This window comes from Aythya ferina (assembly GCF_964211825.1).
Source record: "Aythya ferina genome assembly, chromosome: 2".
Classification (NCBI taxonomy): Eukaryota; Metazoa; Chordata; class Aves; order Anseriformes; family Anatidae; genus Aythya; species Aythya ferina.
In genome coordinates this window covers 22925725-22939448 of record NC_140297.1, presented here as the reverse complement: position 1 = coordinate 22939448, position 13724 = coordinate 22925725, and the positions used below count along the sequence as shown (strand labels likewise).

Here is a 13724-nt window from a genome sequence, read left to right as displayed (position 1 = left end):
TTCACCTGGCATTCCAGAAACATAGGCATCTTTGAACAGTTACAACAAACTGACTTACAACACAATAAAAAATAAATAAATAAATAAATAAATAAATAAATAAATAAATGTTTTTCTCCTGAAAACTTCTCTTCCTTGCTCACCCAAGGTTGAATAATCAGGCAATGAAGACAAGAAAACTACTGGGTTGTCACTGCTAGCAAATCTAGCACAATGTACCATTTGATCTTACAGATCTAAAAGGACAAATTTAAGTAAGTGAATGAGCAAGATTCTGCTTCCCAAAAGGCAATCTAACACTATTTTCAGGCCCCAGAAAACAACATGGAGATGGATCTTATATCCACTATGTTTTATGATTACATTAATTTGACTTTAAGATAATTTTACTTATAACCTTTGATTTCCTATGAGACTAATTAATATAACTTCTGTTGTTGTGAAAGCCTTCATATCTCAGTGAAAGGAAGAACTGCAAGAACATTTGGGAAGGCATACTCTTTTAGTTTTATTTTTCTTAAAGGGAAGCAACAAAAATTCTTGTATAAAGTCACATTTAATTAATGTGCCAGAGGTCTTAAATAAGTTGGGGCAAAAGTGGAAAATCAGTGACTATTAACCTCATGTGTTTAAGGTTCTTCATCAAAGATTAGTGGCTAGGAAAAGCATGATAAAATAGGTTATTATGAGGATGATTAATAAAGTACTGGATTGCAAGTAGGAAACAAATGAAAGTTGTGAACAAAAACTCAAAGTTCAAAATGTTTTCCTGCCATAATTCATACAAAACTTTGATGACCATGGAAGATCACAATTCTACACCAAGACGGACAGAGAGCAAATAGAGACTCATCCTGCAACATGAGGACTCTGCAGTCTTCATTGCTCTCCACAGCAATTGTAGATTTTGGAGACTCATAGGTAAAATGAAAAGCAAAACAAAGAGATGCTACAGGCATCGTGTATCTAGATCGTGTATCTAGATGGTGAACCTATTTCCACATGAAGAAGTATGAGGTCAGAGGGAAAGGACTCAGACAAGGAAAATCTTTCTTACATGAAATTTCCCTACAAGACCCTCTCCTATGGACATCTGGCAGTTTCAAGTGGACAGACCTCAAATGAGCAGCTACTCATGCACAGCTGCAGCCTGAGAGGTAAACAAATTAAGCACAATGAATCTGCAGAGGGAGAGAATACAAAACAAGGGATGCAACGCATGCGCCAAAGGGAACACTTGAGGATGAACCCATCTGAATCACTGTGTCATTCAGCTGTCATTCAGCTGTAGAAAGGGCTGCATTGTCTCAAGGACACCATTTAGGCAAGAAGGAAAGTTCAATGAATCTAACTGGCTGAAGGAGTGAAGGCATTTGGACTTTTCGTTCACTGAAGCAGATGGTGCTTTGAGGTAATTTCTAGTTTTCCAAGTTCTAGAAGGAATCAAAAATGTTGAGAAGAAGACACCCTTTTTAGCGACTCTTGTAGACTTCAGAAATGAAGGAACAGAGTTTCATTACCAGATGAAAGACAAAGTTGCAGAAACACTCCATTAATGCTGCCTTTGCATTACACATATAGCACTCAAAAGTAATGAAAATAACGCAAGATAACTTTGCTTCTTTGTACACCAAAATATTATTCAGCAACACAGTCACATATTCCAAACATTTTCAATTGGTCTTACATTTAGTTTGTAAACAGAAGCAAGATTACCAATAGATTAGGTCTTCCCACTGTGAGTAACAAGCACTCTTCGACACCTTGTGCCTACGAACATGGCCAAAAAACTTTTCACATAAACAGTTCTCTGGCAACAGCAGAAAGTTTACCAACATTTTGTCAGCACAGTAAGCTAAGAAGAGCTTGATTAAACTTGCAGACTCTAGGCATACCAATATATTGCTCAACTCCATGGATAATAATTTTTAAATATGACTCACCCTCTACATTCAAGTATCAAAGTCCTGTTTAAAGTTGAAAAATGCCAGAAAAGCACAATTCAAACTCATTTTCCTCTTGATACAGCCTACGAGATCACAATGAATCAACATTTTCACTGTATACATTTTCTGAAATAGCTGATGGATTTTTTTCATTCTCATAGACTTTGAGGGGCTGAAATACCCTAAGGAGAGAGACATTTCTGGAACAGAATGTGTTCTTATATACTGCTGTTCTTCTGGGCAACTTTTGAGCTGTAATTCAGGGCTATAACCTACACACCCACATACATCCAACTTTTATTATCAAGGTACCATTAAAAAGCATTTACCCACACTTTTTTTTTTTTTTCTTTTTTCTAAACCTTATTTTAATATTACACTCTGAAAATAAGCTTTTTCTAAAGCATGGTCACTTGCTACAGTTTTCTGGTCTGGGCACATTTATTTCAATTACCAAAAAAAAAAAAAAAAAAAAGGGGGGGGGGGGGGGGAATTTTTTGTACAAGATTTGAAAAGACAACACCAACTAATGAGCTATCTTTATCAGTGTATCCTTATTGTCTCCCTTACAGCGAGTCTCATCCGCATGTGTCGGCAGACAAATGAGAGCAGGTCAGATTACCAGAGGAATCACCAAATTTCACTGTCAAATGGCAAATGCCCAGCAGCAAAGCTGTGCTCTTAACCTTTCTTTAACTGAATCCAGGTTTGAAGTTGAACTCTTACTGACTCAATGGTTAAATGTCTTTACATCATTTGTCAATTTGTTTGTTTTCTACATAACCTTTGTCAAGTCTTTAGTCTCAGGTGACATTAACTTTCCACTTGAACTTAGCCAACCAGCCAACCCCACTCATGGAATTGCACCCCACAGGTTGTCCATATGCTCAACACTCACATGTAGCTCTTCAGCAACCTTTGCTGCTCAACATTCACTCAATAAAATTTGTGGGAGAAAAAAAAAGCTCAGAAGGCTTCCTTGTCTTTAAGTTTTCCACAGACAATCATCACAAACTTAAAGCAGTTTAAAAGAATTTAAAGGAGTAGAGAAGAGAGCCGGGATGGGGGTCATAGTTATTTCTGGAGATGCAAAAGACAACTGTTTTGGTTAATACAAACACAAATAACTGTACTGTTACTAGAAAATACAATACTTGTAGAGGATGTCTAAGGAACAAAAACCTAAAACATATCAGTAGAAAAATAAGAGGGACAAGTGGAGCAGGAAGATCCCATAGTCTTGTGTCAAAGACGGGTGGGCTCGGCCCTCTTCTGGCACTGGCCTTCAGCCTCCACATCCATCATTATCCAGGCCCAGTGAACAGACGTGGGCATGGGCTGGACACCAGAGCATCCGATCACAACTCTGTGAGCTCCCTCCCCTGAAGGAGGAGGGCAATCTACCAAAGAGAAGCAGCAGCTTGGATCCATGGGAGCCAAAGATCCCTATCGTCCAGAGAGAGAAACCTGGCAGGTGGTGGCTGCAGAAAGCGGAAGGATCACACACCTCAGTGGGGCTGATCAGAGGGGGTCCAGCACTGAGACAGCACTAGCCAAAGGAGCCCACACTTTAGAAAGCTGAACTTTAGAAACTCGTGAAGGTTTTATAGAGTTCAACTGAACTTTAAGCAGTGTTTGACAGGGTAATTGAAACAGTGTTTTAACAGGCCCAAGAAATGTCATTAGTCTTGAGTCCCTTAAAGGCCTGGATAGTTGCTGAGAAGACTTCAAAGGAGACCTGAAGTAGCAAAATATAAAATGACACCTGCCATGACAGTGTTATACACATATATATATATATATATACACATATATATATATATATCCATAATGCTCTTGTGCCTAACAGTTTAGAGTGAATGTTAACTTCCTATGTAGTTCCTCCTCAGCAATATTCATCCTGATGCTGTTTGGATGCAACACTCTTCTGCATCGTGAATACATTATAGGAGATCATTAATTGCAAGGGTCCCAGAACAGGTGCCCTCAGTGAAACAGTGGGAGAAAGAATATTCAGCCTGACCCTGCACTCAGGTGCACTGACATAGATCAGGGGTAAATACAGATATTGATCACCTGAGCTGGAAAGGATTGCTCTGTCATACTCTGATCTTAAGCATGTAGCTATTACGTTGATCATGGCAACAAGCAAATTTGGGGAAAAATACTTTCTATAAGGATTGTTACATCTGAGCGTTTAAGATCCTTCGTGACTGTATATAAGCCTGTTTTATGAGATTAAGCTTTTGGAATCTCTCTTCTCAGCTCTGCTATTGTACAAACAAAAGGCAATGCCACAAAACAAATATTTCCCCTGCTGCCCTTTTCCCCACATTAGGCTGTTCGAAGATACTTATGTTTTTTAATCACCCCTCAAAATCTGAGTCCTGATATAGTGTTTCTGCAACACAAACACTGAAACAGCAGCTAACAGAAGGTTTTTTGCTGAATGCATTTTGGGCATATTCATTCATTGTCATAAGAAATCTCATTATCAAGTATGGACTTTACTGAAATGAGCTTGCAAAGAGGAATGATTTAGAAATGTGAAATATTCTTTGCTTATAAAATGCCAAAACACCTGCTATAAATATGTACATTTTATCAAAAAGTCAAACTAAAAGTCCCTCTTACAACAGAAATCAAAGGGCACTTTCAATGCCCTTGCAGCATGCGACAATCTATATCAAAAATTGCCTTTCAGCAGTTTTTTTCCTCTTCATGAAAGCAGGACCTGCATTAAGAGTATTGGTACTTTAACTGTTATTCACATATTCATGAAAACAGATTATTGCTAGGTTGGTGAAGTATCTTATTCTTACACAAATATTGCAGAACTGCACATTTTGAAGACACAATGAAGTATTTATTACACACATTTTGCCAAATGCCTTATAAACCTTAAGGGAAGTGGGAGAAGAAGCAGAGGCATGAAGAAAACCAGATCTGGCAGCAAACCAAATGTATGTTCTTTTTGCTCACTACAGCCTCTGTCCCAGTTTATCCTCCTCTCCCTTTGGTTTTGTGGTAGGTTGATTGAAAATTGTGCCTAAGTTTCTTCAAGAGACAGCAGTCATTTGATTAAGTGAGCAGAAAATAATTTTTAAAATTGGGCAATTTCTCATGACAGTTCTCTTTCCAACAGTCATCATCCATCAGTCCTAAAATCCAGAGTTGTTTTAGAAACCCCTCAGCAGTCAGAACTCATTTTTAACCACAGATTACTAATTGTTTGAGCTACCAAACACAGGAAATTGTAATATCAACAGAAGTTGACAGCACTGGAACAGAAAGCAAGAATGTTTCAAATAAAGTTAGCAGTTTCAGGAGCACCTGCAAAGAATAGGAATATCATGTTCCAAGAGTAAAGTGAAAGGCCAACAAGTCAGAGAAGCCAGTAGCAAAGACTGGGCAACACCTAAAAAAACGATGAAAGATTTTAATTCAAAGGGTAAGCAGAGCCACCTGAGCTCAGCATGACAGAGCAGAGCTTCTCTGCAATTGATTATTAGTGGTAAGAAGTTATTTAAGAAATTTGTAAGCCATGCTTCCCAATCAATTTATGGAATTGTGTAATTTGGTCTCAAACAATCCAGAAATGCAGACAGCGGAAGACAAATAAATACCTTGCTGCAAACTACTGACTCACTCTGGACCACAAACCATGCTCAGCTCTGTCCCAAGGCACAATCCAGTCCTGTGGCTTCTTCGTGCCAGGCTGCAAGTCAGGCCTTTTACTCACTCCGAAGGATTTCAGTGTACCTTCATGACAACTGGCAACAAGCAAGCAAAAAACAGGCTGAGAAACAGAAGTTGCCCTACTATGAATGTTTTGCATAGCCAACAAAGGTGAGTTAATCTATACCCATAGCAGGTCACTGAGTCAGGGCCTTGTTCCCACTGAAAATAATAGAAAATCTTCCAAATTTCCCTATCAACACCTAGATATATCAGAAAGAGGTGAGTGCCGTGCAAGCCCCAAGATGAACAAAGCTGTCCCTCAGTCTGTGCATGCAGACCCGTTATTGCGGCCACAAAGTGCTGGCTGCGAGGAGGACTGGGACCTTCTCTGCTGGCAGTGAGTGGCCATCTTCTCCACTTGGCTGATCCCAAACTCTGCTCCAAACACTGGAAGTAACCTTCTCCTCAGTCCAAGGGCCAGTACCACATCCCATGCGTGATGGAAACACCAGGTAGGGAGCACCACAAGAGACAAGGATCAGACAAAACCAGTTACCCAGTTAAGTGCAGGAGGAGCTTACTGGTGTACTATCGATTGCAAGGCACATGCAGAGACCTTCCCAGAGCCAACGTTGTGGCATGGTCACAGGGAGGCTGCAGTCTCCAGCCAGGAGCCATAAGGCTGACTATTAAGTCAGCCTTAGGGTTGAGAGAAGGCGTCTGTTGGCTGAAGGCAGTGTAGCTGTCTGGCAGTCTAATCTCCAGCTGGAAAATGAATTGCATCTTCACAACCGGAACATTTGATCCACAGAAAATGGCCCTCTAAAGAGAGTGCTGATGTAGAGGGCAAACTCACGTTTGTAACAGCAGACCTGGTGTTTTGTTTTGCTCTCCCTTACAGGTAGAAGAACAAATGCAAGCAATGGGGAGGAATGCTTACTTACACCCACAATTCAATGAAGAACATGCCTACACACTGCCAGCTAAAAGAAAGAATTAAGAAACTGTGCTTCTTAACACTACCAAAATATTGGTCAAGCCACACAATTAAAGGGTTCCTCATATTTTCTATTATATGAACTTTCCTTGTCTTAAAGACAAGAATCTAGGCTTAGCCTTCACTGAATGCCCATGCTATACAGGACATTTATTTTCTAATAGGCTTATTTATCCAACAGAAAAGTACATGTTCATTGCTATGATCCTGGAGTGCTTTAATGATAACATCAATATTCCCACATTCTCAGATATATTTTACCTTGATTACTCTTTAGATTAAGTGCTGTGCAGCTGCTAATAGGCCCCCTTTGGGGAAGAGAGGAATTGAAATACAGGAATGTATTGTAGTGACACTATTCCATGGTAGAATTAAAAGCAAGATCCCAAAGTCTGGTGGATACTCCAATGCTCACTATACAGCATGTGTTCAAATGTCAATGACAGGAATATATAATAGCCTACAACATTTCCCTTGCATTGTGCTCTGAGGTCTGGCAATCTTGGACAACTATGACTGTAAGCATGCTGATTTTGTTTCTTAAACAATTGTATTCTGGGTTTCTAGGTTGACTACATAAACCGTTTTCTTGAATAAAAAAGCATGCATGTTGAGAAGTCACTCAATAGATACAGTGATGGCAATGGACCAGAAAACCCAAAACAAACAAACAAAACAAAAAAGGTCACTAGAGAAATACCTCAACAAATGTTGGGAAAAAAAAAAAAAAAAAAAAAAAAAAAAACAGATTTTTAGAAATCTGCCAAGCATTACTTCCCTTCCAACATTACTTCCCTTCCCTACTTGCTGGCTCATGGTTAACTTATTGTCCACCAGGACCTCCAGGTCTCTTCTCTGCAGAGCTGCTCTCCAACAGGTCAGCCCCCAACCTGTACACATGCCTGGGGTTGTTCCTCCCCAGGTGCAGGACCTTGCACTTGCCCTTGTTGAACCTCATGAGGCTCCTCTCCACCCAACTCTCCAACCTATCCAGGTCCCTCTGAAGGACCACACAGGCCTCTGGTGTGTAGCTACTCCACCAAGAACAGAGTATGCAGCTTCAGACAGGCATATGGAGACCAGTTTCATTGGGGAATGTTACCACCTCCTCAGGGAAATGTTACCACCTCCATTTAGAAAAAAAAAAAAAAAAAAAAAGAACGCTTTAAGACCAGAAAAGGCCCTCAAGAAAGGCAGCCTGAATCCAACAAGAAGATAGTGATCTATGAAAGACCAAGCACAAATGAAGGACCAAAGCACTAAGGATCAGTCCTGGCAAAAACACTGCATAACTCAAAGCAAGCTTTGCCACTCTGCAGCACAGCCCTTCCTGATGGGGGCTTAGGCAGAGCAGGGGATCCTGTGTTCACCTACCAAACCATTTTCCAGACTGCCTCAGTATAAGTGGGGTCCATTCCCTGCCCCGCTTAGCTCTCAGGAGCAAGGCAGATCACAGTCTGATGCAGTATAGGTGTAAAGCAGAGCGTAGGGTCCTGCTAAACAATGTGCCAGAAACAGCCATCTGCATGATGTTAGCTTACAAAAGGAGTAATTCTAACTAGCTGCACAGACAAACCTGCAAAAAATGCCAAGGGAAGGGAAAAATCTTCCAAAGCCCATCAAGCAAAGCTTGTCCACGGGCAAGGAACCTGCTGCTGCTTCTGCCCTCTGGTTCAGAAAGCTGGGGAGAAGTTTGCACAAACCTTGTATTCCCCTCCTGCTTTCCCACTGCCTCTTGAACGTCAAGTGGCTACAGGAGGTACCCTCAGATTCCCTGCCAAGTGGAAACCCTCCTGCCTGCTCCTATCCCTTCCCCCAGCTCCAGGCAGGCTGTGGTATTCCCTTCCCTCCCACTCCAAAGAAGGTGGTGAATATGCAGTGTCACTGGTTCGTGTTTGCTGATCTCTCTCTTCATAAGTGACTGGTTAATTCAGCTAGTGAAGGGGGTCATGCTGCAGTAACACCAAGACAGTAAAACCGGGACTTACCAAATCTCTCTCTCCATAAACAGAAACTCTGGAAATATCCATAAAGTATCGGCTTGGTTCTCTTCTTTCATCCCCTTGCTTCTGCCTTCCCCTGAGCCACCATCCTAATTTCCCTTTGTTCAATCCCAGACCCAGGCTCGCATCCCTCTTGTACAACTTCTGCCCTTTCTGAAGCTAAAGCTTTCATCCAAGAATTAAAGGGATCCAATCCGATTTAATGCAACTTCCCTCTCTCCAGCTTAACTAATCTCTCTCTCCTTTTATCTTTATCCAATTCATAACACAATTACATTGTTTTACATTAATTCAACAGCTAGTTTCTGTCTGGTCCTCTGACTGCACCATCCCATCAGGTATCTGCTTTTCTAGACACAGCTGCTTGTCCTTCAGCCATCCCAGGTCCTGCCCAAATGTTTTAACCTCCTCCAAGATGCATCCTTCTTAAACTAAGCCACAAGGTCATCAGCTTCTGCTTTAACTCTTGGTTTGAGACCAGTTTGTCTAACTTTGATATGCATCTGTCCAAAGACTACTAGCAATGGATGGAATGGGGTCTGGAGGTAGTCAAAGCCTAATTAAACACAAAACAAACTAATGCACATGGAAAATGTACTGGCTGAGAGTCCCTCACCGTGTCACTGACCTTAGCCTGCTAACACCACTGTGCAGGCAAGGGTGTTTTTTCACCTGCAAGTAAAATCCAGCACTCTTTATCTTTTTGCTTTGTGTGACTTGTACCAGCCACCCAAAAGCAAACGTTAGCTCAGTTAGTCTGCAGCTTTGATATGCATTCTGGCAGAGGTAAGGGTAAAAACACCCTTATGGGATGCTAGATTTTAAGAGCCAGGATATTAAATTACTCAACTGCAACAGCTAACAGCACTACTGCAAAAACACCTTCTACAAGAGCTCCGTTGAAGCTCGTGCAGCCATACTGCTGTCCATTGCTGCCAAGCTGACTCAGATCTCCGGGCGAGGGATGCAGCATCCTGCAATTAAGATGTAACCGTGCCCTGTGCGAGAAGCACAGCAAACCGGTGCTGCTCCACTTGTTCTGGCCAGCTTCCGCTTCATAATTTTCTTCCTTCACATCCCTGCCAGCTACTGCATCCTTCAGTGGGGTCACAGACATTAGACACCATGGGAGAGGCTAAGAGTGTTTTAAGTAGCAGAGGGAAACTTCTTGATCCGGAGGAAAAGTTGTGGCTGGACACTGAGCTTCACATGTTTAACTTCAATTTAGCCTGGAGACTGGTGTGAAACCGATGCATTTAACCATTTTTAGCCCACTAAATGTAGTTGTTTTCTGGTGGGAGTAATGCTACTGCTGGCTAATGACTTAATGAAACATGGATGACTTGAAAAAAAATTTATGAGCCTAAGGCTTGGTGAATAAAGTTTGAGACATCCAAGCAAATGACACCCATAAATTAACAGTTTGGTCTGTGGGACCAGTACGTGGCTCCTGCTACTTGATCCAACCGTAGCCCCTCTAGCAGACATGCCACACTGCATTTGAATTTGTGAACGTCCAAGGGTCTTCAAGGCATCCCAAAACGCTGAGAGGATAATTTTCCCTTTTGAAATAAAGCAGACATTTTGGAACTTTGAGAATCCTACCTTACTGTGCTGCAAATATGGCCATCGTGTCTGCAAAATCTCTACACACAGGCAGTAACATCGGGAGGCAAATAAATAGGCTAGGATGAGACTTTGTTATTTAACTACATAAAAATTAAAAGCTGTCTGTGCTTATGCTTTAAGGATAAATAAATAAATAAATAAATAAATCTGAGAGCATTTTTTCAGCTATTTTTGTTTCTAAAATTGACAGGAGCCAGGGAGGGAACAGAGGCCTGCTACTCATCCTGCATATCAGCAGTTACCTTAAACGCACAGGGTTTTTCTGGGCTTCATCCATAACAGAATGCGCTCAACGTTTTTCCCTGTAGACTCAGCGTTCACGGAGCACCTCAAACACGATGCTCGGCGACCGGGACTAAAACCGCCGCATTTAATGCAATAAAACCCGCAGCGGCTGGCCTGTGTGAGGCTGAAATCTCAAATCGTTCCCCGTCTGGGTGGCAACACGCGAGGCAGATCCCTGCACTGAGTTCACCTCCGGCGTTTCGGGGGCTCCCCTTCCCATCCCCAACCCGCACCCAGGTGGCTGCTGCTCGCCGCCCGCCCGCTGCCCGCCCGCAGCATCCCCGCTCCGCTGCCGCAAAGGGGCCGCAACTTTCCTCCGGCCCGAGGGGAAGGGGACGGCTTAAAACAACACCCGGGGACCGCTCATCCCTCCGGGCTCTGGGATCAGCATCCCGGCGGCTGGCTCCTACCTGGCTCCGCACCGCGCCGCTCCGCACCCGCGTACTCAGCGCCGGCCTCCGCGCCCCGCCGCCGCCCTCTCCGGCGAGCAGCCGCAGGGGCCTGATGCTCTGGCGCTCGGCGAAGCGGTTCTCGCCCCGCCGCCGCCCCGCAGCCGCCGGCCCGGAGCCTGCTGAGCAGGGAGAGGCAGCAGCGGTCAGGGTTACGGGCTCGGCACCCCCCCCTCCTGCCCGCCCGCCCGCCCCCGGGGTCCCCCCTGCTCACCTGGGGCGGCGGGCAGGGCGCAGAGCGCCAGGGAGAGCAGGCAGGCGGCGGCCCGCATGGCGCCGCTCCTCGCCGCCGGGTGTCGCCGGCTGCCGCGCCTGCACCGGGCCGGGAGGGGACCGCGGAGGGTGGAGGGGGGGGAACCGGGGCTGCCGAGCTCCGCCCCGCCGAGCCCCCGGCGGAGGGAAGGGAAGGGAAAGGAAGGGAAAGCGGCGAGGCTGCTCCCCGCAGCCCGCTCCGCTGAGGGAAGCGCTGGGAAATGGAGGCGCTGCGGAGGGGAGCGATAGGGGAGGGGGGATCCACGCCGGCAGCCCCCGGCCCCGGGGAGGCCCCGCTGAGGGACCGCGGAGCTGCCGGTGCCCCCCGCCCCTTTCTCACCTCCTCACTCGAGCACACCTTCCCGGCGTAAACCTCCCTTTCCTTCCCTATGACCTATTTTTCCTCCTTAAATTTCCATTTTTCCTCCTTAATTTTCCATTTTTCCTCCTTAAATTTCCCTTCTGCCCACCCCGCCGGGCTAACGCTGACAGAGGTCGGAGGGACCCCAACGCGGGGATCTCCTTCAGGATGCAGCCTGCTCTCAAGAGCCCAAAGCCTCACAGAGTCCCCTCAGAGACAGCTCCCCCACACCCAAGGGGTCTCCTCACTCCATCTGCACCCCAATTCTATGCTCCCACCTACTGGGAAGAAACCAGACCGCTGGGCACCACCACACACCTCCCCTACCCTTAACATAGCTAACTGAGTAGGAATTGCCTTAGGGTAGCCCTCCTTGCACCGTTTTCCTGAGTGGAAAAAGGCTGGCAATGCCTGACAATCAAAATGGCACAGAAATAGGGCAGTGGGCACAGCACAGGGCTGGCCAGCAGAGAGCACGGGGCCACGGTGCCCAAGGCATGGCTGTGTGGGAGCTGTAGGGTTGTCATGGAGCTGGAACCACAGCAACTGGTGCTGCGAAAGCTACTGCTCACTATGCTCTGGGAGGCGATAAAAAATAAGTTCCTTTTCCTCATACTCAATCCGTTTTGCACAGCAGCACTAGGTCAGGCTTTGACACCTCTGGTCTCACTCCCAGGAGTGTTCCCTTGGAGAGGGTCAGTGCTCCCTGCCTGGTTTGGCTGGAGGTCCCATCCTCCTGCCACAGGCTGTCTCATTCAAGGAAGCATTTACTGAGAAGAAGTAAAGTCACTGCCTCACAACTTGTTTCCCCAATAGAAAAACACCTCTAGCTTGTAGAGGTCACCTCCTGCCTGTAAGAGAGATACAACAGGGCACAACACTGCGTCTGGAAAGACGTAGCAGCTTTGAGCAGCCACCAGCCATAAAGTTTTGTGCTGACGTGCTTACACTGTAGTCATAGAGTCGAGGAAAAACAAAATATTACCTCAAAGTATCCATTAAGTCCTCACATACTTGTTCAAACAGCACACAATTAGCTTACGAAACTCTGCTGCAGGGTATCAAAAGGACCGAGGGTGGGGTGGGTAAAGAAAATGAAAACTTGTTCTTTAGAGGGAGGAATTTTGTTACTATAATATGATGTTACAATATAAATATATATATATAAAGTTGTAAATCCCTAGATGGCACACAGGGAAAGTTTACCAGGGCAACACCAGCCCAGGCACGGTTGCTTCAAGGTAGTGACTGCGGGTTTTTTTTCTGGTCTGTAGGTTAAGGGGATGGGAAGCAGCTTCACAAATAAAACTCTTTTTTTCAGTAATGACAACCCTATCTCAGTCTAACCTTTCACTAATTTTAAGAACAAATTTTAGAATTGTTTTAGAAATGCAACCAATATAAGGGTAAATGCATTTTAAAAGTATGGATGCTAGAAGCATATATGATTAACCAAAGCAGATCTGAAAAAATTTATGGCCCTCTCCCTGCAAACCTCTGTTGTTTACGTCTCTGTACCATTTTGGCCAAGAAAACACTCCCAGGATAAATACCAAAGATTAACTCAAAAGAGAAGGCTCAAATAAATGGCTAGTGGAGATTTCCCATATTACATTGAAAGATCTAAATTGTGTTGAAGGAAATCCTCATCTGCATGGCAGATGTCCCCCCCTCTTTTTGTACACAACTGATTAGAAATGGGTGATTAGAAATTGATGGTTTAATATACCTAACCCTTATGAGAAATAATATTTTCATTTATTGATTTATTTTTTTTTTCACTGGCTTCGAGGCAGAGAACATTATTCTGCACTTCTTCCTACCTTTCTGGAAGCTCCTTGAGGTTGCCCAGGACTGTGGCAGGCAGTCCACCTCTCAGCTACCAGCTCTTTGAGTGGGGTGCAGACACTTTTCTTCTTCCAGCACAGGAATGGTTATTCACAAATGAAAGCCATTTTCCAGTTTTCACCATCTTACCAGTTAACATTCTATGGAATTTTATTACACTAGAAATCCATGCCAACTCTTTTTTAAAAGAGCAATAACAGCTCTACCCTACATTAAGATGTGTCTTCACCACTTGCCAGACCCAGCGTGCATGTTCTATCTGGCTGTCTATAG

At 44.3% G+C, this 13724-nt stretch overlaps 1 protein-coding gene across 3 annotated transcripts in view; it reads right to left on the bottom strand.

Moving 5' to 3' along the window:
* Nucleotides 1-11277, bottom strand: part of ADAM22 (ADAM metallopeptidase domain 22) — a 135042-nt gene extending 123765 nt beyond the window's left edge. For 2 of the 3 annotated variants that reach the window (XM_084508040.1, XM_084508041.1), the window contains exons 1-2: nt 11205-11277; nt 10952-11112 (exon numbers count right to left, since the gene is read on the bottom strand). In XM_084508040.1, the coding sequence (XP_084364166.1) occupies nt 10952-11112; nt 11205-11262 (219 nt within the window). In that variant the 5' untranslated portion in view covers nt 11263-11277. Of the gene's footprint in view, nt 1-5572; nt 5593-10951; nt 11113-11204 lie in introns of those variants that run through there. The other variant, XM_084508042.1, reaches the window with a different exon arrangement.
* Nucleotides 11278-13724: the final 2447 nt, after the last annotated feature.